Source organism: Anas platyrhynchos, chromosome 34 (assembly GCF_047663525.1).
Source record: "Anas platyrhynchos isolate ZD024472 breed Pekin duck chromosome 34, IASCAAS_PekinDuck_T2T, whole genome shotgun sequence".
In the NCBI taxonomy this organism is placed as follows: domain Eukaryota; kingdom Metazoa; phylum Chordata; class Aves; order Anseriformes; family Anatidae; genus Anas; species Anas platyrhynchos.
This window is the reverse complement of record NC_092622.1, coordinates 2,344,333-2,369,554: the sequence shown is the minus strand read 5'-3', so window position 1 is coordinate 2,369,554 and position 25,222 is coordinate 2,344,333. Positions and strand designations below refer to the sequence as shown.

General features: G+C 52.5%; 2 protein-coding genes across 4 annotated transcripts in view; one reads left to right on the top strand and one right to left on the bottom strand.

Moving 5' to 3' along the window:
- R3HDM2 (R3H domain containing 2) overlaps window positions 1–20,907 on the bottom strand; it is a 52,228-nt gene extending 31,321 nt beyond the window's left edge. Inside the window, exons 1-2 of one of the 3 annotated variants that reach the window (XM_027445421.3) lie at window positions 20,729–20,906; window positions 17,714–17,986 (exon numbers count right to left, since the gene is read on the bottom strand). The gene's annotated coding sequence lies outside the window, so the exon portion shown is untranslated. Of the gene's footprint in view, window positions 1–17,713; window positions 17,987–20,728 lie in introns of all 3 variants that reach the window. The other 2 variants (XM_072031929.1, XM_027445423.3) reach the window with 2 other exon arrangements.
- A 927-nt stretch (window positions 20,908–21,834) lies between these two features.
- Window positions 21,835–25,222, top strand: LOC101803850 (inhibin beta C chain). Its single transcript, XM_027445539.3, has 2 exons — window positions 21,835–22,471; window positions 23,875–25,222. The coding sequence occupies exons 1-2, from the start codon at window positions 22,126–22,128 to the stop codon at window positions 24,615–24,617; spliced, it is 1,089 nt and encodes a 362-aa protein (XP_027301340.2). The 5' UTR covers window positions 21,835–22,125; the 3' UTR covers window positions 24,618–25,222.

Here is a 25,222-nt window from a genome sequence, read left to right as displayed (position 1 = left end):
GAAAGGAACCTATTGCACAAACACCTTGGGAGAGTTTGCAAAGAAATGAATTCAAATGATACTGAAGAAAGTGGGGGGTTTAAACAGTCTCAGAGGCTTAAAAGTTGTCTTAGCCCAAAGTTGATAGCAATGGCAGCCATCTTCAATCTTTCTGCTCTCCCCTCTGTTAGTCTAAGGAAATACTGTTTATTTAATGAGTAAAAAAGAAACAAACAAAAAAAGAAAACAACAGTGATGCTGTTCTTCTTTTCCTTTTCAGTTTATTTTGGGAGCTGCAGTGAAGCCATGTGAGAACCCTCTCACCCCTTTGTTTATAAAATCTGGGGGAGAAAAAAAAAAAGCTGATAGTTATAAGAGTGAAAGGATCACAGAAGCCATCAGTATAAACATTTCTTGAGAAGGCAGGGATCAAATTCAATCCAAATGTACATTTACAGTGCTGGAAATGTTTGTGGGCTCGCTGAGGGTCCCTAGGTAGGATGGTGAGAAAAAGACAGGAAATCTGAGACAAGAATCCCCTGTCAGAGAGTTCCCTTCTCCATTTCACACCGGTCTTCCCTTCCCCATCACGAGCTATTCCTGTATTCATCCAAAGACCAGGGAACTGCTCCCATGACGTCAAAGCAGTTTCCCAGCAACAATTAATGAGGGCTGTCCACCACAGGGGTTTCCTGAAAAGCTAGCAAGGAATTATCCACCTACTTTCTACAGCATCAAGATGCAACAGGACAGCAGAGAACAGGAATTTCTGTTAACCCTGCCGGGGCACAGAAGCAGGACTCTGGCTCAGTTCCCACTGCCACACGTCACAAATCTTTTGGAGAGCCCCTGATGGAATTCCTGCCAAACACACGCTCGCGGTGAGCTATCAGCTGCAGCTGCAGGAGGTGGCACCCAGGCTCAGGAGAGATGTGTGACGTGAGAAAGAAACCCCTCACCCTCTTGCCTGCACACTCCTCACGTGCCTTGCCCGTGCCAATCAGAAGCAGAAGCCTAAACATTAGGAAGCTGGCTGAGAGCAAGGTATTCCCCCGTGCAGCTTGCCATCCTCGAGCTGACCTGGGCTGAAAAAGCAGATCCTGGAACTTTCCAACCAGACCTCAATCATTCCAGCTCCTCGCAAACCTCCCTGGAAGGAGGGTTTCTCTCTCTGTTTTCAAGGCTGATGCTCCTGGTTATTAGCATGCAGATCCTGAGGCACCTGAGACACTAAACAGCCAACAGGTATGGAGCAAATACAGACGCTGTGGCTGCTTTCCATGTTAGATCCAAATTGATATGATCATCAGTCAAGGGCGGGGAATGATGTTACAAGTCGACACCGTGTTTTGGCTGCCAGCTGTGAGAGTTGGACTTGACAGCGAAGCAGGAGTCTGAAGGGCAGGTGAGGTATTCACCTTCCCACTTACCTACAGCCCAAGCCTTCAGCAAAAGGAACTCAAGTGTTGCTGCTGCTTGCAGGTCCTCAAGCTACAGGTGATGCTTCCAATTATTAAAAAAAAAAAAAGCATTTTCAAGAGACGAAGGGAAATGAAACAGGTCCAATGCACCAAAATAAAGATCTTGCAGTGCTGTAACTGGCTAACACACCACAACCAAGAAAACCAGTTCCTAGCACTAAATATCAGACAAAGGACACGTTATTTCTAGTCTTTTGTTTTTTAAGCAAGACTGCATGATGAGCATGTGTGAGAAGGAGGGAAAGGGAATCCAAATTCCTGATTCCACTAAAGCCAAATCCAATTTATTGAGAGGTTTTCAAATAAAAGATGGGGTTAATATCTACACATGAATATAGATACAGCATATGTAGTCCCACAGAACACTAAATTGCATGAACTAAGCTAAAAATTTCACGTGGCACATAGCCAATTAACAAGTAGTCCACTTGTGTTATCAACTAGCCAGCTTCAAGCAAGTAAAGCCTTTAAAATATAACCTGGCAGAAGAGCAGGGAATATTTTGTCTGTGTAAAATGACCAGAAACTACCCAGGAGCAAGCTGCATAACCACCAAGCCGAGACTCAGGGAGTACCCATGAGACCGTCACGGGGAACTCCTTAATGACATGGAAGAGCACAGTGTGCTTATCAGGGATTCCCCCAGCTCCTGGAGGTGCCTTCTCAGCATCACAAAAAGAGGAAGGAGAAAGTTCAGCATACGTTAGCAAGTCCTGAACGGCTCAGAGAGCCACATACTCATTTTAGTACTGCATCTTTTTAAATTAACCCCATCAAGCAGCAGAAATGCAGTCACTTACCAGAGATGAATGATGTCAGGTCCCCATCCCTGAAACGCTTGCATTTATACCTATGCTGTATTTTGCACGGTGGGGGTGAGGGGGGGAGGAAAAGAAAAGTCTCTGGTCAATCTTTCTCAAGCCCAAAATCATTGGAGACCTTAATTCCAAAAATAAACTCACCCTGGTGGTTTTGTACTCTCAGCAGGTCATCTATTTCCTAATCTCGATGGAGACTTCATTGCCACAACCCATTTGAGAGGAATTTTGCCAAGGTAATTTTGCTTCTTAGAAGACCCCGCCAGCTCTCACCCCTGAATGAAATGCTAGCAATCTTTGCTGCTGCTACAGCAAGCTAATTGCTCTGACAAGCAGCTCTGAAGCAAAGCAGAGCCCAGCTGTTCAGAGGGATGTCATAGAGAGCTCTGCCAATAGCCACATGCACACCCCCCTCCTGCTCTCATTCAAATACTTCAATGGAACTGCCTCCGCAAAGCCCTGAGAAGGCTTTAAAGACACAGCAGCCTTGTTCTGCCAGGCACCGGAGCAACACAAATGTACGTGCAGGAGCAGAGAGGGGATAGCACAGGAAGCCTAACCATCTTCCAGCAGGATTCAAGTGCACCGAGGACACTTTGGGGATCCCCTGACACATACCCAGGTAGGTTACAGGCGGCCTTGCTTCACTGCTACCGTTGGTGCCAGGAACATTTCCAAGGGGTCAGCTTTTTTAATGCTTCCATTTCAACGCAGTTATTCTCTCTTGCTCGTTTAGTCAGTATTTAATCGCTAATAAGACAGGAAATGGGAAATGCAAATGACCCGAGAGAGGTTGTAAACGACTCGCTTAAACTTTCCCCAGAAAGGGGTTTTCCATCCCAGACCCGAAGACCGCGCAGACACGCAGGCTGCAGTCAGGTCCCCTCGCCACAGCTCACAGCTTGCTCTCAAGCACCTGGGGCAGCCCAGCGGGGACGGGGACAGTCCCTGCAACACCCTGACCCTCACCAGGCTGCCGAGTCACCTCTTGGGTTATGGAGACCTGACTACAGCTCTGAACACCGGTCTAGCAGCAGCCGCCCGCCTCAAGCTCTCCTCCTTCACATCAGTGGTGTCCTCAGTGGTAGAGACAAGTCCTGAAGAGGACTTGAATGATGAGCATGTGTGAGTCCTGACAAGTCCTGAAGAGGACTTGTCTCTACCGCTTTTTCCTAAGTTCATACAGTTTCTTCTAAATGATGCCCCGCCACAGGCAAAAAAACTCAAAACAGTCCAATGCTTTTTAAAAAAGAACAGTAACAGACAGCAGAAACCCAACACATTGCAGCTCCATGGTAAACTAAGTTTCTAGCCTGCACAGCACCTAAATTTCAGTGTATACATGAGATTGTCTTCGCCGTTTCAAAGCCTCTTGAGCCAAGCCTGCCATGCCTGGGCACAGAGCAGACGCCTTCTTCGTGCTGAAGTTACTGTGATGCTGCCTGCGCAATGACAGAGAGGCAAGACAAAGAGGAGGTAATGAGACAACAGTCACTTGTGATGCTCTGTTTTCAAGAGAACAGCCACAATTACCCTGTCCCTGCACTGGGGAAACACAAAGGCTTCCCGGATATTATGAGATCTCCCCATCAGGTGTGAAACAAAGAACTGAAGTTGATGCCTTCTGTTCCTGGCCACTTCAAGATTTCTTTTCTCCCAGCTCTGATCTTTTAAAATGAAGGCATCCATCCAAGGAAACTGAACCTTGATCTCCCAAGCTCTTTGGGAAATACCCACTGCTGTCTGAGCTGTGCAAGCTTACAGGAGGGCCTTCAACTGAGCTCATGGGCTCTGCTAGGAGTGCAACTCCTGCACAGCCAGCACCGAGAGGTAGCGCGTGGCCGTCTCTGCACCCGCTCCACGACTGCTCAGCAGAAGCCAGGCTGGATGTTCCCATCTCCCTGGCAGAAAGCCTGTGCTTGGAGGGACTCTGCAGCACCTGAACCCAGCAAAGCTGTAAGACTTGGAGATCAGATGAGCAACTTGACATCAGGGGATTTTCCCCACGTTTAACTTGTCTATTTTGGGGTTGTTTCTTCCTGTCTCCCAGCACTCAACCAGTCCCCTGCAGTTTCAGACCTGAAGTCCATAGCCCTAAAAAAGCTCCAGCAGCTACTCTGCAAATGAAGAAGCAACAGAGGAGCTCAGGTCTGCAAGCAGTGCTCCAGCATGCCTTGCTCAGGCCAAGGGTCTTGGCTCCACAGAGAGAACCTTAAAATCTCCACTGAACCTCGTGAAAGCAAACCAAAAGCTCTATTTTTGCTAAGGCGTGTCTCTGGTCTGATGCATACTGACTCAGGGTTGTTAAGGACAGGCAGATGCCCTCTGCTCTGGAAGTCTGCAGTCGCAAGATCAGCACTGTAAAAGGAGGCAGCTTTAGATGCTGTTCTTCCCTATCAGGTCTCCCGATGCTGTTCTTCCCTATCAGCTCTTCCTATTTTCCAAATACCCCAGCCTCCTGCTTCAACCCTGTTGTCAGCTCTTAACAGCGCTGTTAAAGCAGCATGAAAAGAAGCTCTATAATCTGAGTCTGAAAACCTGGTCTCTAGCACTTAGAGGCCTGGCAGATGGCTAAGCAAGAACAGATTCCAGAGCAAGAAAAAAGAAAAGCCTTCCAGCTCTAGGACACAAGCACCTGCCCCAGACAGCAGACACAGCCTCCTGGGGGCTCAGCCAGCCCTTCCAGAAATCACAGCCCGTTATTAATGTGGGTTGGCAGCATTTTGCCTTCAAGAAGCAAGCATGTGAGAGGATTTCCTAAGCTGTATCTTTTCTCCTCAGATGGGGAGACAGCATATCCTGGGTGGGAGGATGAGGAGAAGGAAGTGTGAGTCAGCCCCACCAGCAGCCTCGGCTGCCGCAGACTGGATAAAGCCCTACTGAGACTTTGCTGCCTTCTGCCTTCCGCACCTGAGAGTCGTTTGCTCAGGTACCGCGTTTGCATGCAGCGAAAGTAGGTCAGGGAAAGCGGGGCACAGAAAAGATGCCGCAGCTCTGGGTGTTGCCTGCGCTCGCAGCTTGCAGGGAAGCTGCTGATGCCGAACGCGGTAACGTCGCGGAGCAAACGGCAGCAACACGAGCGCAGAACAACGGCTCGACACGTTACCTCCCTCTCTGGCAGACATGTACCAAGTGAGCCTACGCTCCACTTTTCCCAGGCCAGCTTCTGCTGAGAGAAGACTCGTCGATTAGGTAGCGGATATCATCTCATCACGAGGTAGGGAGGGGGGGAAAAAAACACCTCCAGACTTGTGACACGGAACCGGTGGGATGGCATCGCTGCAAACCCACAGCGGCGGCCCTGGACAGGGCTCCCCCCTGTGACAGAGATGCTCCAGGCAGCATCGGGAACTGACAGCAGCTGCAAGGGGAGAAGAGCATCGCCGATGGCCTGGGCTCATCCTGTACCCACCTGGAGCAGAACCTTCCCGGAGAGGGGGAGCAGCGCTGCGTGGTGGTGGGGGAGGAAGGCAGTGCTTGGGAGGCTGCAGGGCTGCATCACCGACTGCTCTTCGGGTCGGAACCCAGCTCGGTTGCTGCAGCAGGCTGCAAGAGGAGAGGTTTCCACACCTGGGTGCCTAACATGAACCAAGTGCTGCCAGGTACACACCAAGCATCTGAGCTAGGGGACCAGCTCGAGCAGGCAGACAACACCAACAACTACGCGTGACAAGGAAAAAAATCTTCCATGAGTCCTCCAGGCCACGGGCTTGCCTTTTTCCTTTTTTTTTTTTTTAGTGCAGGAGCGTGCATGCAGCAAAAAAAGATTTCTTGGTGTTTGGAGCCAGGAAGTGGGAAGGATGAGAACTGCAGCGCACTGCTGATAGCAGTCACCTCCTCTAACACGCCCCAAGAAAATAGCTCCATGGGCAGCCAGAAGCAGAGTCACAGAAAAATTGGAAGTGGAGGCCAGCAGAATCCCTGCAGCTGGGACTGAAGGATGCTCTTAGCCTTTTTCAGGGGGCTCATGAACAGAAGGGAAAGAGAACAGCCAGAATTCCTAACTGAAGTCCGACAACCGGCACATATTTCTTATAGGGCCCAAGGTTTCTGCAGAAGAGACCACAATAAGGGAGCGAGTGGTAGAGTGGAAAAAAAATAAAGAAGTCCCTGCAGAGCAGAGGAGAGGCCACCCTCCAAATTCCCCTCAAGTCAGAATCATGAGCAGTTGACACTTCTGAGAGGGGCAGGGAAACCCAGGCTTTTAGAAACTTCGAATGGCTTCTGTATGTATTCGAATGGGAAACAAATCCAAATTAGGGCCAAAGAATAAGGATGCAAGAGGCAAGGCCTCCCCTATCCTCAGCTCACCCCACTGCTGGAAATCCACTTCCCTCCAGGTGCCTGACTTCAAGGAGGGCATCCTCCTCCTCCCCAGCTCCTTTTGGAAGAAAGTTCAGAAGCAGCAGGTATGGAAAGCAGCTAAACCCATTGGCTCTGATGGACAAAAAGTCAAAGGGGTATCAGAGATGGAGGAAGGGGGAGAAAAATGATAGCAGGAGAAAATACCAATGCTGAGAGACCCTCAAGGAAAGTCAGAGGAAGAGTTCAGTTTAGTGAGTAGCTGGAAAAATCCTTCTGAGATGAAACATCCTGCCCTCCAGCTCCTCTTAAAGCCAGTACTGCCATCTCTGCTGGAAAACGGTCCCTGTACCATGCATGGCAGAGAAAACAGAAGTCTTAAATTAAAAAACAAAAACCACGATTTTCCCTAAGAAAGAAAAATAATAAAAAAACCACCCTACCACCAAGCAGCTTTAAGCCGGCCTCAGCCATGCCCAGTCTCTGATGCTGTTTTCTCCTCTGCCCTTGTGTGCCCAGAGGAGTTTTCTTCCCAGGCTGAAGCCAGTCTCCAGGCATTAAAAAGGAAAATTGTTATATGATTTTATTTTTTTATGTTTTTAAAAAAAGGACCTTCCATTCAAATCCGGCTCAGCTGAGGATGTGTTATCATGGCAACCATCCCCTCCCTGTCTACCCCAGCGAGGAGAGCATTAAGCACACAGCTCTGAACGATCCTGCGCTAGCACACGGACTGCAGCCAAGCCCAAATACCCCGCGCAGCCCCTCCAAGCCGAGGCCAGCGTGATTTGACATGAACCAGATCTGTCAATGGCCCAAAGACAGACACGTGGGCAATCATGAGCAGTGGAAAAGACGTAGCGCACTCCATTCAGCTCCAAACACTGATAAATAATTCAGGAAGAGAAATGCCGCAATACAGAGCAGAGCACGGTTTAAAAATAGAACATGTGCTGATGCCAGAGGAACGGAGGGAGAGAAAAGCAGAGAGGTGGCATGAACTAAAGCCTGCGTGGCAACAAGCCGGGGGCTGGCGGGCGCCGCAGCCCCCTAGCTCAATACGCTGATCCCAGCAGATGTTTATTTGCTCACCCTTTCAATTAGGAATCCCAAACTATTATTCACATGGCAACAGCAAGCAGGGCTACCCCTTCTGGATCGCAGCCCTGCAGCGATGCACGTACCCAAGAAAAAGAGAAAAAAGCCTTCACGCTGGAAAGCCCGCGGCGAGGACAGGGCTGAGGCGTGCCTGGCGGACACCAGCGATGCTCAGCTTTATGGGGTCCGGCGCTCTCTGCGGGGTGCAGGCAGATGCTGGAGGCTTTTCTCCAAGCAGCCAGTCTCCTAAATTCAGCCGCCTTGCGTTCAGATGCTTCCACTCATCCTACGTACCATCCATCACGAGCCAACTGTCCCGTGTTTGACGCACTTTTTTGTGACACACTGCGCAGCATCACCACCACCACCGCCACCCTTTTTCACCCTTTTTTTTGGGTGAAAGAGCTCAAGAAGCCCCTACCTTGCCCCCAAACTCCACCGTCCTTCCCGCACTGATAACTGCACAGTAAAACGCCCCTTTGCTCTGACTTAGCGCATTCACCTGTCCCAGCACATCTGTAATTTAGGTGCCACCTGCGTTTTCCTTTTTTCACAACAGAAGCGATTTAAGTCATACCAGAAACATCATTATCAGATTAAAGAATTTCCCCTTCCAGCTGCAGACCCAAACACGTTTCCCATTTACTGTCAGCTATGAAGAAGCCTTGGTCACAGACAGGGTCCCTTTATCCCGCTTTGCCACAGGCGGCTCTCCAGAAAAGAGGGGCCACTCCAGGCTCTGCAGAACCTGTGAAATACTCTGACAGATGGCTGCTTTTTTCTCTCCTCAGAGTTTCAAAAAATAACACCAAAAAGACACCCATCTCTCCCTGCCTCCTCGCGAAGGCGAACATCATCGGTTTCCCAAGTATTTATAAAGCAGGAAGCTGCCATTAACAAGAAAAAGCAGATTTTTATAGGGAAAAAATAATATGCTATCATGTACAGCTAATTCAAAACCTAATAAATCTGTAGGCAGAAGCAGCCTTACTGTAAATATTTCAGTTCTTCCCCCCCCCCCGAATATCCAAAAAACTGAAAGCATAAAAAATGAGTGAAAAAAAAAGTTAAAAGGCCACTGAGAGGAAGTTCAAAAGACAGATCCAGAAGACTACTTGTAAAAAACCTCAGTCTTAAACAGGAAGTCATAAACAAACGGCCCCTTAGGTTCAAGCAAAGATCTCCCAAAATGTATTTTGCCCTGAATTTGAGCTGAAGTGAACAAAGCCATATTGCTCAGCCTTAATCAATGGAGCACTGCAAAGCAGAGTTCACCTGCTTCTCTGGAATGCAATATTCATGGAAATCCTGCCTAAAACTAAGCACGCTGCCTTCCTGGCCCCTTCACCTTACCACAAGTTCCACAATCGCGTTTTGCTTGAGCCATAAAGCTGGAAAGGGGCTTTAAGGGGAGGGAAACAGCCACGAGCTCATCGCAGCTGAAGAATTATTGAATCATTAAGGCTGGAAATCAAGATCATCTTTAAGATCATCTGGTCCAACCATAACCCTGCTGCTACCAACATCACCCACTAAACCACGTCCCCAGGCACCACCTCCGACTTTTCCGTGAACACCCCCAGGGACGGTGACACCACCGCCTCCCCGGGCAGCCTGTTCCAACTCCTGACTGCTCTTTCCGAGCAGAAACATCTCCTGATTTCTAACCTAAACCTCCCCTGGCACAACTCGAGGCCATTCCCTCACGTCCTATTGATGTTTACCTGCGAGAAGAGGCTGGACCCCAGCTCCCCACACCTTCCCTTTGGGTAGTGGTAGAGAGCAACGAGGTCTCCCCTGAGCCTACTCTTCTCCAGACTAAACAACCCCAGTGCCCTCACAGAATGGCTCGGGTTGGAAGGGGCCTCATGCACCACACGGTTCCACCCCCCCCTGCTACAGACAGGGATGTCACCCACAGGTGACATCAGGTTGCCCAAGGCCTCATCTAACCTGGCCTTGAATACCTCCAGGGATGGGGCACCCGCCATTTCTTCCAGCACCTCACCACCTCTGAATGACAAATTTCCTCCTAACCCCTAATCTAAACTCCCCTCTTTTAACCCAAAACCCTTCCCCCTTATCCCATCAGGATCTACATGAGTAGAGTCCTTCTTAATCCTTTTTATAAGACCCCGAAGAGCTGGGATATCCTTCAGCAGGCCACTGAAGCTCCCCCACACTTGACAAAACCACGCGCCGCCACTTCCAGCAGGCCCCAGCCAAGGCTGGGCACCAGGGACCCGCATTCACCGCTGGCACGTGGGGTCTGACATCAAACCAAACTCCCTGCCCCACCTCAGTCAGAGAGGAGGCTTTCATAACCCTATTTCCATCATTTTCCTGGGTTCTTTTTAGCCACCAACACTGCTGTGGGGTTTCTTTCTGCAGCATACCACCACACAATTCCTCGAGGAGGAAGCAACAGACCATGGCCTACCAAGGGCATGGGAGCTTAAATAGGTTTAAATTCTGGGAAGTTTGTAACTCTGGCAGATGCCAGGCCCAGAGCAAAGGCTCCTCTTCTAAGCAGGAAACCAACCTGAGGGGACACAAGCACGCAACTCGAGAGTGGAAGCTGCAAATCCCTTCTCATCGCCCTTCCCCGTGAGGATGACCACGGCTTCCTAAAGCAGGCAGACGGAGGAGATGCTTTTCTAGCAGAGCTTCTCCTCCCGAACCGCTCCCCAAAAATATATTTAGAATTTGGTAACTGTCCAGTCTACAGCTTTGTGCCTGTCGTTAAAGTGTGAATCTCACATGTAACTTTGAGGTTATATTTTAAATTAAGGATGTGTTTGATGGAGAAAAGAAAATAAAAGCAGGCAGTAATCATTCTTCAAAATGAGTTCAGAAGAAGCCTCATGTTATCCTATTTTTCTACACAAGTAATGAAGCAAGTATTGTATCACATCAATAGCAGCAATGGGCATTTCCCAGGCAGCCACAAAACTCAAAAGCCATGTCCTCAAAAGCACATGAAACTGGAGCCAAGAAAAATAAGCTCAGTCAATTAAAAAAAAAAAAAAACCACACACACACACAAAAGCACCAAAAAAAACAGCAAAACAGCAGAACAGCATTTTCACCTTCAGCAGAGCCAGGTACCCTGCTCACGGTGCCCTGCAGTTCCAGCAGGATGAATCGTAAAGATTCCCAGGTTGAAGCTCTCTGTCCACAACTAGCAGGGTTGGGAGATGTTGTTCTTTGCTGGGCCAAGCCAAAAGGCTTTGCAACACCTCCCAGCCACGAGCCATAAGGCTTGCCAAGATCAACTCGATCATAACTTGCTGTTATCAGAATGCTTTTGAGGGAGGGAGGGTAGTTAAAGCTTACACAATTACGCCAACAGTATTTGCGTTCGTATCTTATTTGTCCAACTCACGTTTGAACACACTGGATCCAGTGAAGGTACTCTGACAGAACAGTTAAAACCTCAAAAAAAAAAAAAGCCTTCTGATAGTTGACCAGCCAGAGAGAGCCTATTAATGCTCCCACTAGTGGCCAGACAGACTCATGAGATCAATCCCCAGCACAGAATCCCTCCGCAGAACACTGATCGCTAAGGAGCCAGGCTGACCAGTTCTGCTGCCGACCAAACAGTTCATTTGTTCTTACAATTATGTTGGCACAACCCCGAACACAGAGTCAGCGATAGGTCAGAGGTTTCATTTTCGGAGCAGCTCTAAGAAGAGCTCCTACCACAAGCAGCAGCTGTATCAGATGAAGCCCATTTGTACCAAGATGAGCACAGCATCAGAGCAGAGTTGCTTTCACTCTACCAGCAGAGCAAAGCCAGACTGCTCAGGCTGCTAAAAGCCCGCACAAACATTGCGGCTGAAAGCTGAAATATCTGCCACTTTCCCAAATTCAGGGAGCTATGTGCTGCTCAAAGGAGCCCAAACCATCTCAGTCCCAGGTCCAAACCTGACACGGGGGAACAACACAGCACAGAGCAGACGCTCAGCTTTTGGGCTTCTGTAACTTTAAAGGTGGAAAGAAGCTTTAAGGTTTGAACAACCTCACCCAGCTGCAGGCACAGGATCTAGACCACCCCTCTGCATTTTCCCCATGTTCTAGATCTTCATTCTGCTTCCTTCTTTTCTTTCCTAGTGAGAAGCCACGACAGGAGGAGTGGGCTCCGAAGCACCTGCTTGTCTTGGTTTGGCCATGGGGAAAGAGACAGGGCAGGATCCTATTTTCTAATAGGCAGCATACCTGAAGCTTCCCCAAAGAGGTCAGTCTCTGAGATACAGGGAACACCTTCCATAATAAAGCAGCTCTTGTGTCTAAACTCAGCTCAGAAGAAATTAGTTTCTCAAAGAAAAGGATGTCAAAGCAATATAAGAATTTTATAACTTCATTAAAAAAAAATCTAAGAGAGCTGGCATAAAGAGTAGGCTGCATCTGCCCACACTCAATAATCATCACAGAAATTCACTGGGAGGCAGCAGTGACTCAGTCTGCACTACACAAAGACAGCTTGTGCTCGCAATACATAATGAAACTGGGCTTTATAGACGACCATAAATCTGCATGCGCCCCATTGACAACACACATGCAAGGGAATCCCAGCACTGACAGACATGGGCTTGGAATTATCAGCCCTTCCTCTTGCTGCTATCCTAATAGATGATCTCAAAGCTTTCCTCCACCTCCTCCCACACTAGGAGATGGATTTCATAGAATCACAAAATGGCTTGTGTTAGAAAGGACCTCAAAGATTATCTTATTCCAGCCCCCCTGCCATGGGCAGAGATGCCATCCTCTAGATCAGGTTGCCCAGGGCCTCATCTAAGCTGTCCTTAAACACCTCCAGGGATGGGGCACCCACAATCTCTCTGGGCAACCTGTTCCAGCACCTCACCACCTCTGAGTGAAGAATTTCCTCGGTACCTCTGATCTAAATCTCCCCTCATTTAGTTCAAAGCCATTCCCCCTTGTCCTGTCAGTATCTAACTGAGCAAAGAGTTGCTCTCCATCGCTTTGATGAGCCTCCTTTAGGTACTGAAAGGTTGCAATGAGGTCCCCCAGAGCCTCTTCTGGAAGCTGAACATCCCCAGCTCTCTCAGCCTTTCTTTACAGGAGAGGTGCTCCACCCCCAGATCATCTTTGTGGCCCTCCTCTGGACCCACTCTAATAGCCCCACATCCTTCTTGTGCTGGGGGCTCCAGACCTGGGTACAGCACTCCAAATGAGGCCTCCAAGAGCAGGGTAGAGGGGGACAATGAACTCCTTCCCCTGCTGGCCACCCCTCTCTTGATGCAGCCCAGGATGCAGTTGGCCTTCTGGGCTGCAAGCATGCACGGCCAGCTCATATGGAGCTTTTCATCCATCAGAACCCCCAAGTCCTTCTCTGCAGGGCTGCTCTTACTGAGTTCTTCACCCAGTCTATCCACGTGTCCAGGATTGCCCCTAGATTTCCCCTAGAGAAGTGTTGTGTTGCAGCCACTGCTCATTCCACCAGGAGGCCATGCGCAGCTGTACCCACACAGCCAACAAGCCCTGATACTCTGCCTCCTGCTTCCTTTCTAAACAGCAGCCATAGTTCCCCTTTTTACAAAGGGACAATAATAATCCAGACAGTAAGAAGACAGACAAAAAGCTGAAGTGCCCAAGTCAAAACACACGGAGAGCCTTGCACACTGGCAGCCCATCGAGATCGCCCAGGTCTGACAGCAGCATGGCTCCACAGCTGCTTTTCGGACAGGAGGGTCCGAGCTGCAAAATTCCTTGATATGATTCAGAAGGAAGACATGACATCGAGTCCGAGTCATCAGTACAACCTCTCGCCTGAAGCCAAGCTGTTGGGCAGCTGGCACTGGGAACAGGCATGTACATTGTTCTGCTTGTGTGTTGAATTTCGATTTAATAAAACCAGTTGGGCAGCAGACTAGAGCTTCTATGAGGTTACCTCCCTCCTCTACTGCTTGGGGAGACTGCATATTGTCTACCTGGATACTCGCTGAAGTCCCCAGAGATCTGTTTTGCCACAGCTCTACTTGGGCTAAATTTAGCGGAATAATGGAAGTCGTCGGGAGGTACGCAATTGATTTAGGTATCTGCACTTTAATGCTGCCAGGCAGCTTGTCCCTGCATGACCCCAAAGTATCCGGAAAGAAAGGACATCCCAGTAAACATCAGGACACGCACTGGGCTATCAGTGGATCTAGGAGCTGATGATCCACATTACAAGACCGCCAGGAGCTTGAATTGGCCAAGTCTCTACAATGGTGCCAAAGCAGGCGTGGAACACAACAGTGTTTGGATGTTGTAATAATCCATTGCTATGTTATGGAACAACGCTGAGCAGCAACATCTCTTTTGCCAGCACTTTTGCTTGTTAAACAAGTCAAAAAGTATTTTGAATGCCTTACGACTGCTGAACGTAAGAGTGGTAGGAAGTCTCTGCTGCTTGTTGTCCATAGTCACCGTGCTTGGTCCTCAGAGCTGGAGTACCTCAACAGAGATACAAAGCAAAACTTCTTTGCTACCAGAAGGTACAGAGTGGCATTAGTTACCTCTAATTCACAACCCACAGGTAAGCCAGAGAGCTAGCCTTCAGTTGTTGGGGAAAAAAAAAAAAAAAAAAAAGCATTGCAAACACCCTTTCTACCTTATCTGAAGTACTAGAAAGGATCAGCTCAAATGAACATCTACGCTGTTGTAAACCAGGCAAAACCAGCTGCTTGCTGGGGACAGAGACTATCCAAACACCAACTCTTTGTACTCCATTGCAGAGAGGAAGGGAACCTACAAATTACAGCAGCTCTAAATGTCCTCCTACAGCCCGACCTCCAGCAACAGTGCAGACATGGCTCTGCCAGCTGGAGGTGCGGAGGTGCTGCACCCACCCGTGAGGTCCATCGAAACCAGTGGCACCCAACACAGGGCACCCAGATATCCAGGGCTGTCAGCGCCTCTGCAAGAAAGAAACTATGGTATGCTACCAAAAATACAGAGCGTCAAAATAAGCGTATCGCCCTAAAAGAACCTATTTCACTCACATGAACTTCCAGAAATGTATACTTCAAAAAAACTGCATGGGGCATGTGGAAAAGCTACCAGCAAATGCAGCCGTTGGGTCATATCTGGCCCCAGGAAGAGGAAGCCGTGATAACAGCTCACTCAGGCACAGGTGGTGATTGAAGAGCAGGACTCTGGGCTCTTCTCAAGTACAGTCGCTTCAGTGCCACGCTACGAGCTCCTGAACAGTACGGCTGCACCACTCACTCACCTCATCTCCCAGGGCAACTGCTGTTCCTAAGGAACTGGAATCCTCAGGCGAAAGAAACCAGGAGAAGGACAGCATGTTATTATTAGATTGGTATCGACACAAGCTGGAAACAGAATCCAAACCCCAAACTAACCATTCGAACCTAATCGAAACTTCAGCCTCAGTTAGCAAGCCTCAAGCACAGCGTCAGCTGAAGCACCCCTCTCACTCGCCATGGACCCAGGAGCATCAATCATCACTGCCACTTATTTCTCTGACCTCTCCAAGTCTTTAAGATATACTACCAAAACACGTAATTAAAGAAAAAAAACGAAAACGAAAAAGATCCAGACCAAAGGTAAGAGTCATTTGGGTTACAGCACTTACTTCCTCCCAGGATTACACTTCCCTGCCAGGGCTATGTCAACAGCAAAGAGACACAGATGCCTTCTGCCTTTTATTAGGTTTAGGGGCTGAAAAACAAGTTGTAAGTTCTGACCCTGCAGCTGCCTCTTCTCAAAAAAGAAAAAAAATAAATCAAGTTCTTCAATTAGCATTGATATAGTTGAAGCTTACCATTAAGTGATACATAATGAGGTGAAATACACTGTGTATGTGCATATAGATACCAGCAAATATCTGTGCTGGGATTACCTTGATGCATTCTTCACACTTTTCACACAACTCTTTGCATGACAGATTCACACTTCTCAAACAACCCGTTTAGGCATGAAAGCATTCTCTGTTCCCCCACCTGATTCTACACGGGAATTACGCCATGACAAGATGACTTGGAGTTAACATTTCTCCAGCACACTAATTCCTTTCTTTATCTGTCACCATCTACCACAGAAAGAAAGACAAGAAATAAAATTTAAAGTAGATAGATGGGAATGCTGGAACACAGCAGGTGAAATCCGAACTCCACTTTAATCAGAGAAAGCTTTGGCTCATACATCGCCTTTACAAATAACTGGAGAGCAGGGTAGTGTAGCTGAAGACAACAGAAAAATGTTTAAGCACTGAACGGAAGGTAAGTCTGGAACCAATCCTTCAGCTTATTATTATTATTTCATTAAGTGGGTGATTTATACACCTTCCCCCTGAAAACAGAGCTTTAGAATAGAAACACTGACACAATCTTAAATTTAGCAACACAAATGGCATCACTACTATAAGGGGAACTTGATGCATCTGCACTCCGACAAGAGGATAGGATATCAGGGGCAGAACAAGAGGCGCTGCAGAATGCCTGGAGGAAGGGGTTTAGGGCTCTGGTGTGGGCACGCCGCCCTGCTCTGCTCCTCAGGCATCCCTCAACAAGTGAGCCTGCCCGTCCCCTGACCAACTCCTGGCAGTTCTCCTTCCCCTCTAATTCAGCTGACCCCTCTATTCTCTCCAGGCTTTTTTCCAGGCTTGTTGCAGACAACCTGAGACAACTACAACTGGGACAGGCAGAAGCGATGAGTACTCCTTCAGCTGCCATGAGACCGAGCGATGCTGCTGCCCCTTCTCCTGGCACTGCCTCCTCCAAGCAGTGGCAGAATCCCAGGTCCTTATGCAAGCGTTTCCCAGCCACAGAGGAAGTGACTGCACGTCATTTTGTAAGTTCTCTGGGACTTCGCTCGCTTTCTGTACAAATCCACATTAGGAAGTGTTCCTTTACTCACAGCCCTCAGCTTTTACTCAACTAAAACAAAGACATGCAAAGTCACGCGAGTTTAACTCAACAGGTGACATAACACCTGATGTTAGCCACATCAGCGCAGTTTCGGACACGTGCAGTGGCCCCCTCCAAGCCTCGTTTGCTGGGTTTAGCCCCTCCTCGTCACACAAGCCCCAAAACCACACAAAACACTGTGCTGTTCAAACCAGCTGCATCACGTTTCTAGTTCGGTGTGGCACAGTGCAGTCAAAATACCCTGGGACTGCTCTTGGCCACAAGACGACCTCGAAAACTTAAGCCCAATGTAAACAACTGTAAAGCACTCACCTAGCAGTGAGTCTGCAGGAAGCCTGGAGCAACTGTTCGAGAAATGCAGTATTTGCACCAAGAATGGATTAACTTTAATCGTCAGCATAGCATATAGCCCCGCACGCCACAGAGCAGGCTGCTGAAAAAGCCCCTAGGTAATGCTGGGCCCAGAAAATCTGAGCTCACTTAATGCAAGCACCATGCCTGGGTAAGTCAGATTGTGGCTGAGACCCCAAGAGACCCCTCCAAATGAGGGCATGGACAGACTGGCTTCCTTTACCACCTCATCAAGAGACAATCCACAGGTATGTAATTCTACAGCTGCAGCTCACAGATGTGAGAGGACACAGGGTGCTGCAAGATGCATTATGTCCTGGCAAGCAGCACCTGCTTCTTCTAGCTCAACATCTAGTACCCTTGGGGACTGCAGATCTCGTCCCAAAACAGCAAGCCACGATGAAGATGCCTAGTGAGAAATCAAAGGAAATTAGTTCCTTTAATTCCACTCCACCGAACATCCTACCAACCTAGAGACCTGACGCTCACAGGTCAGGCAGCCGAATCTCAATGCAGCACTCGACTAACTCCATCTCTGGATGGAGAGAAGCCCAGCTACAGCTACACCACAGAATACAGCTTCTCAGTTTTGGTCTGAGGAAGGTGTGAGCAATCAAGGCCATTAAGATCCACCAAAGAGGAAGATGGTGCCACAAACCAAAGTCTGATATCGTTAAATCACTCCAGGTTTCATCACGCTCATGCTCGAACTGGCCCTCAGGAACCACTGGGGCAAAACTACAAAGCCTGATGGCTAGGGGGTCAGGTGGCTCCAGATCCTACTCACCTCTAGGGCACCAGTCCCCAGTCAGTCCCCACTCCTGAGCAGGGGGAGAGATCAGAGAACGGACCATATCCAAGTGATGTTTCTCCTTCACAACTGGCATGAGTTGAGTTGGGAGTCTTAATCCAGCTCCTCAAAAGCCAGGTGGCTGTCTCCAGCAAAGCATCATCACTGCAAGCAACCTGTTGAGATCCATCCTCACTTGTGCAATCCCTGGAGTCTGAAGTAATGGTTTACTATCCAGTGAAGCTGCCATCAAACATCACACTGTGCCAGCTTGGTGGACAGAGAAAAAAATAATCAGTCTGATGTCTTTCCTCATCATCCAGACTGTCAAAAATACCCTCATATTTGTAAATATACACATACACACACACTGGAATAAGCTTCTGAAGTTTCTGTGTACATAGAATCCATCCTTATATTCCAAAGAAACAGGAATGAACAGGGGGAAGTCTTGAGAAATAAATGTTTAATAGCGCACTGAAAATACAAAGAGCTGTGGATGGGAGAAGCCAGACCCTAAGAGAACATCTGCTGGGGAAAAAAATTCAGCAAGCCAACTGCAAGCTACTGAATTGTCATTCAGTAAGGCAGGAAGATTACTACAGGTATCCTTGGTACGATTTAATGGAGAATTTCTAGCTTGAATTCAAGGAGAAGGACACAGAGGTTATGCCAGTCAGCCTTAACAGCCTACAGGAATCAAACAGGACAGAAGAATGGAGCGTAAGGAATCGGAACTACCTGAAGCTACTACAGGGAACCAGACCCCCAGGTCTCAAAGGGAGATGGAGAACAGGTCGAAGCAAGAGATAAGGTGAGATTCTCAGCAAGTACCAGTGAGAGAAAACCAAACCGAGACCAGCCACACATGGAATTTCTTTGCATGCTGTCAGCGGGAAAAGGAACACCGAGACAGAGACTTGGAATCAGCAAGGGCACAGAGCATTTTGATCTGTACACGGGCAGGCGTTTGCTTTTGACGAGCAGATGAGGTCCTACAACACACTCCCATTGCTCCTCATGCAGATGGAAGAAAATAATTCTTGTACAGGGCAATGGCACGGGATATCTGTGGACTATGTCCTGCTCTCCTCTCAAGTATTTTCTTTGTAACACCAGCCAGTGTCCCCAGCACAGCTGGCAGGTAAGGGCAGCTCTGCTGCTGGTATTCCCCAGGTATTGAAGCAGCGGCCACAGAACTCTGCCAAAGGGTTTCCCTCCCTTTTGCTACCGTTAGGATATAATTCTTCAGCCTATCCTTTGTTTGGTGATAAACAGACACCAAAGTTTGGCAATGTTTCCAGCTCCCCAAGCACGTTATCTTCCTTTACCAACACTTCTTTTCGGTACTCTTCTCCCGCTTTTTAAACTTTGACTTTACTCCAAAACTGAAGACAGACAGGAATCTGCATCTACTCAGCAACACGTGCAGGATTAAGGCTAGCTTTGTGTTTCCAGCTCCCGTCACATCTGAATCCTCTTCAGCTGTGGTTCAGATTCTAATGGATCACTTTGAACAAACAGAGGCTGCAAAAGCAGCAGAAGCAATAATAAACTCAAGGTTTCTTTCTATTCACAATTCCAGCCGCATCCTTGAGCTCTAGGGAAAATAAAGCCTTATCCTGGACAGTTGGAGGCTCTGCACTTGAGCAGCTTCTGCCAGAGGCTGGCTCCGTGTTCCTGACACTGGAGCTCATTCCCTTACAAACCCTAGTACTAAGGCACATCTATTTAAGATATCAGCATAAATGATTAGAAATGTTTTTTTTTTCCTTGTTTTTTTTCCCCCCAGACCTCTTTTGACAGCACTGAAGCCTCATAAAAGACAGAAAAGTATACAGAGAGCAGGCAGGGCAGAAGCAGTTGAGCTCAGGCCAGTTCAGACTCTCCGCAGCCTAACAGCTGGTCAGTAACAGAGCGATCCATAATAAAAGTGAAGCAGAAACCCATTAGGGCTTGCAGACCTCCCTCAATAAACCAGTCATCAACTGGCTAGAGCCTTGCCTATCGACAAGGTGTTGGCACGGGTTGGATTCTCTTCTGAAAGGCACGCACCCCTCCTGGGGCTTCTGAAAGAGACGTTATCAAGCCCCTTATAAAACCAGAGACCAGTGCAGCAGCGTAGACCCAGGCTCAGCTTCTTAAAACAAGAAGAGAGAGGCCGGAAAGAACAATAACTGGAAAAAGGTTGCCATCAGCTGAAGATATAACACAGAATGTGAGGAACTAAAGGATGGGAGGAAAGGGATGAAAAAGCCGTTCACAAAATGGGGGACAGAAGAGAGGTAGCAACCCCCCAGCCCCCGTCACATCCATTTCCACAGCACACGAGGAGCTCGGGGGGACCCCACCGAGAGCCAGCTCCAAATAGCTGAAGGGGCCCCCCCGGGAACAACAGCAACTTACCTGGGAGCCTCGGTGCCAGAGCAGCGCCCGGCCCCAAGCACCGAGCTCCAACGCTTCCCAGTCAAAAGCACGGCGAGGACTGACGGAGAACAGGGGGCCACAGAACCCCCCCCCCCCCGAGCACCCCCGGAGCCCCCCCAGCTCCCCGTGGCCCGGCCCTGGCAGCGGTGGAAGGGGGGGGGCGGGGGTTCCAGGGCCGCGTGTGGAGGCGAAGGCTCCGCCGCTGAGGGCCCGGGTCCCCTCCCCGAGCTCCCGGGGCTCCCATGGCGGCGCCGGGCCCCGCTCACCTGTTGCTGCTCCGCCTCACCGGGGCACCGGGCCGGGTGCTCCGCCGGCTGCTCCCGGTGGCGGGGACCGGGAGGGCGAGGCCGGGGCTCGCCCTGGAGGCCGGAGACCCGCGGCCGGGCCGGTCCCGGGGGGGGGGAGCAGCGTGCGGGGAAGCGGCCCGGCTGCCCCAACGGCTCCCAGCCCGGTGGCGGTGCCGCTGTCGGTCCCGGCCCCGCTCCCTGCCTCGCTCCGCTCCCAGCCCCTGCCCCGGTCTCGCTCCCGGTTCCGTTCCCGGCCTCCGGCCTCCCGCCTCCCCCCCCTCGTCCCCTCCGCACTCACCGGGCCGGGCCGGGCCCTGCGCCGCCGGGCCGAGGCCGGGGCCGAGGCCGGGGCCGGGGCCGGGGCCGGGGCTGCTGCCGCCGCCGCCGCCGCCGCCACCCCGGGGCCGGGCCTGGGCCAGCGCGGGCCGCCCGGGCGGGGCGGCGGAGCGGGAGGGGGGGCGCGGGGAGAGCGGCGCGGGGGAGGCGGGGAGGGACCGGAACGGGAAGGGAGGGGGAGGGGCGGGAGGAGGGGAGGGGAGGAGGGAGGGGAGGGGAGGGGAGGGGCAGGGCAGGGCAGGGAAGGGAAGGGAAAGGGGGCGGGCCCCCGGCGTGCTGCGTCACCGCTCCGTGCGTATTGCGTCACCGCGGCGCGCCCGCCGTTGTCATGGCAACCGGGGGCTGGAGGCGCCCCCTGGTGCGGGGGAGGCCCGGAGGGGGCGGGGCCCCAGATGAGGAGGGGGCGGGGCTCGGAGCGGGGGGGGCGGGGCTGCTCTACCGGGCTCCGCCCCCTCGCGCCCGGAGGCCCCGCCCCACTCCGGGCTGGGGGCGGGCCCCACGCGAGGGCAGACCCCCCCGCCCCCCCCCCCCCACGGTGTACCCGGGGGTCTCCGCGTTGCCCAGAGCCCCCCCTGGCTGCCCAGGACCCCCCCTTCAGCTGCCCAGGAGTCCCCCTCCTCTGCCCACAGCCCCCCCTGGCTGCCCAGCGAGGGCTCCCCGCGGCTTCCCAGGAGCCCCCCCCATTGCTCAGGGTCCCCCCGGCTGCCCACGACCCCCCCCTGGCTGCCCACGACCCCCCCCAGCTGCCCAAGAGCCCCCCCCACATCTGCCCTGAGCCCCCCCCCCATCCACGGATGCCCCCTGGCTGCCCAGGATCTCCCCCACATTCCATGAGCACCCCCCCGCTGCCTAACGAGGGCCCCCCTGTCTGCCCAGAGACGCCCCCCACCCCCCAGCTGCCCAGCAGCCCCACACCACAGGGACCCCCTATCTGCCCTCAGCACACGTGGAGACCCCCACTCACTTGGGGACCCCCCCAGCAGTCCCCCAGGGTGTGAATGGTGCCCCCCATTCCCAGCCCCAAACCCCAGCTCCGAGCGGGCGCTGGCGCCCCGGGTGCGTGGGCGAGCCCCCACTGCTCGGGTCCACCTTAACCCCGGGGATCAGCAGCACCCGCGGCTGCCCCGTGCCCAGGAAAGGCTCCTGTGGGATCAGAGGGGCGTTTATCTCGCCCGGGATCAGCCAATATTTGTGGTCACATCGGGAAAACAAACCCTTCCTGCCGGCTCCAGCACCACTGCCCTTACCGCCGCTCTCCCGGCACCAGCTCTGCTGTCCCGCTTTGACTCGGGTTTATCGGGACGGTTCGAGGAACCTGCTGTGCCGGGACCCCCGAATTGTCAGCTGTGGGCACCGGGGATGACGGCCGCGGTGGCTTTCCTGCTCCTGAGCCTTCTGAGGGTGGCAGCCGCCAAGGGACTGTGGTGCCCGGCCTGCGGGCTGGCGGCCCTGGCCCCCGCCACGCAGCGGGACGTCCTCATCGCGCTGGCGAAGCAGAGCATCCTCTCCAAGCTCCGCTTGCCGGACAGGCCCAACATCACCCAGCCCACGTCCCGGGGGGCTCTGCTGACCGCCCTGCGAAGGATGCGGGTGCAGAGCACCGATGTGCCTGGCGCCCCGGGGGTGCTCCGTGCTGGCGGCGTCCCTCAGCCACCCCCTGTGCCGGGCGTGCAGCACTACGAGATCCTGAGCTTTGCCGAGTCAGGTGTGTGCAGAACCCCCGGACCCTGTGGGTGTGGTGGGACGGGACCCCAAGGGTGGGGGGCATGGTGGGGTGCGGGGAAGGTGCTGAGAGGTTTCCTCCTGGGCACAGGTACCTCGAGAGCGCCTGCACGAAGGGGCTGGCACCGGGACGCTCCATGGCCAGAACCTTTGCACCCATGTCCCGAGCTTGCCTTGAGCAGCCACCCCTCATCACGGGGAGGGGAAGCACCGTGGAGACCCCGGGGCCCCTCTCAGTGATTTGTGGGGGTGAGAGGATGGGTGGGAGCAAGGACAGGCTGCGGGGTCTCGTTAAGTTGTCCGTTTCTCTTGGACCTTCCCCGCTTGTGCTAGAGGTGGGTGGGTCAGGTGGGCAGGTTAATCCAAGTGTGATTTCAGGCCCCGGTTCCCCAGAAGTTCATCATCCGTGGAGTTGATTCCAAAGCCCATCTGCTCCCCGCAGTGTTTTTCCTAACCGAAGTGGTGGGCTGCCACGTGGCGCTCCGGAATCGGCCTTCCTGGGTAGAGAGAGCTCCACAAAACGTGCTCAGGGGTCCTTTACAGGCATCCCTGGAAAAGCAGGGTCCCGTGCCCCCACTCCCAGGCAAACGCAGCCTTTGGAAAGAGGCAGAATAGGCCCCGCACACTGCAGACCATCCTCCCGAGCTGTCACTGCCCAGACCAAGCTGCTGCTCAGCGAGGTGCTGGGGGGAACGTGCACCCCTTGCAGGCCTTTGTGTGTTTTGCATGGCTGCTGTGGGATATCGGGGGCTTGCTTTGTCCTTGAATACCTCTGGGAACAACGCTCCTCCATGGCACATGGTGTTCCTGCACATGAGGGCAAAGTGGAGATGTCTCCCAGCTCCTGGAAACGAAGGAGCAGGCGTGAGCCACGGGTCCAACCTCTTGCCCTGCTGTGCTGTGCCAGACCGCAGAGGAGGGCATTCGTCGCTCCCCCTCCTTGGTGAGGAAGCCTGGCAACCCCAAAATGCTGCTGCTGCTGAGTGGGACGTGCAGGAGCAGGCGGTGGGTTCCAGCCATGGAAAGTAGAGGTGGTGCCGGCGGTGCGAGTTGGTGTGACCGCCTTAAATCCGGGGCTGGTTTACACAGCCAGATAACCTCCAAAATTCTCAGCAGCTTCCCTGACAAGGGGGATTTCGGGGCAGAGAAGGTGGAGCCAGGCCAGGTTGCTGCATTAAGCACCAGGCCCAGGTGCTGCTGCTTCAGAGCAGCGGCAGAAGGAGAAGCAGAGCAGTGCTGGAAAGTGGGGGCCCCTTGACACCCCCCGTGTCCTGCTTCCCGCTCCCTGGTTTAGACGTGCCTCCCATCTGCTCTGCTTTGGTGCTCCCAGGCTGGGGGTCCCTCCTCCCCGCCACCTCCTGACTCTGCTTTTGGTCCTGTGCGCAGGGTCCTCCACTTCCCTCAGAACCCTCCTGCATTTCCACTTCGCCCAGGAGCTGGGTGAGGGCACCGAGATCCTGCAAGCCAACCTCTACCTGTTCTGGGCATCCCCTGGCCCTGGGACGCACCAGGTCACGGTGAAGCTTTTGCAGCCAGACCTGACGGGGCTGAACATGACCGTGGTCAGCAAGACGTTGCTGGAGGTGCAGAGGGCTGGCTGGGCCACGCTGGATGTGGGCCAAGCTGTCCAGAGCCTCTTCAGCCAAGGGAGCAGGAGGCTGACGGTGGAGCTAGAAATGGTTGAGGACTCCGGGCCTCCCCTTCTGGCTGGCCACAGCGATTCCCACTGGCCGTTTGTGGCAGCCCAGGCCCGGGACAGGACGCCCCATCGGGTCCAGCGGCGCGGCATTGACTGCAGCGGGGACTCGCGGATGTGCTGCCGCAAGGAATTCTTCGTGGACTTCAAGGAGATCGGCTGGGAGGACTGGATCATCCAGCCAGAGGGATACCACATGAACTACTGCGCAGGGCTCTGCCCCTTGCACATGGCTGGGATCCCTGGCCTTGCTGCCTCCTTCCACACAGCCGTCCTCAACCTCATCAAAGCCAACAACGCAGATGCAGCCGTGGACTCCTGCTGCGTGCCCACACAGCGTCGCCCCCTCTCTCTGCTCTATTATGACCGGGACAGCAACATCGTCAAGACCGACATCCCCGACATGATCGTTGATGCCTGTGGCTGTACCTAACCTGCCACTGGAGGAGGCCTGGGGGCAAGATGGGTGCTGTGCGGGACTCCTCCTCCTCCCAGCTCCTCCTTGGCAGCGCAAGAGCTGGAGAGCTGCTGCCAGGCGTGAGCCCTGCCAAGGCATTTTCTCCTCCCGAGGCTGAAGCATCAGGGCGGTGCTGAATCCGCAAGTCCTCTCTGCCCTGGCCTCCTGCACACCTCTTTCCCCTTTCAGATCTGCCCATGGATTCCTCTCAACCCCTGTGCCATGGCCTCTCAGCCCTGCTCCTGCTGGAATCCAGACCTTCCTGCCCAACTCCCTTGCTGAGCACCCTGATCTGGGGTGGCTCAGGGCAGCCCAGCCTCCCCACCGCTGCTCCCCCAACCCAGGCCATGTTGTGGTGCTGCAACTTGAACGTGCGGTCCTCTGGTCATGGGCATCAGCCAGGCCACCTCCTGCTACTGGGGGAGCTGAGGAGCTGAGAATAAGCTGGGAGCTGGCAAGGAGAGAGAGGAGAGAGATGCTGCAGAGCCCCATGCAGCAGCTGGACGTGAGGTTGTTAGGGGTGAGGGAGGGGGAACTGGTGCTATTGGGAGGAAAGTGTCAATAAATGACTCCCAGCCATA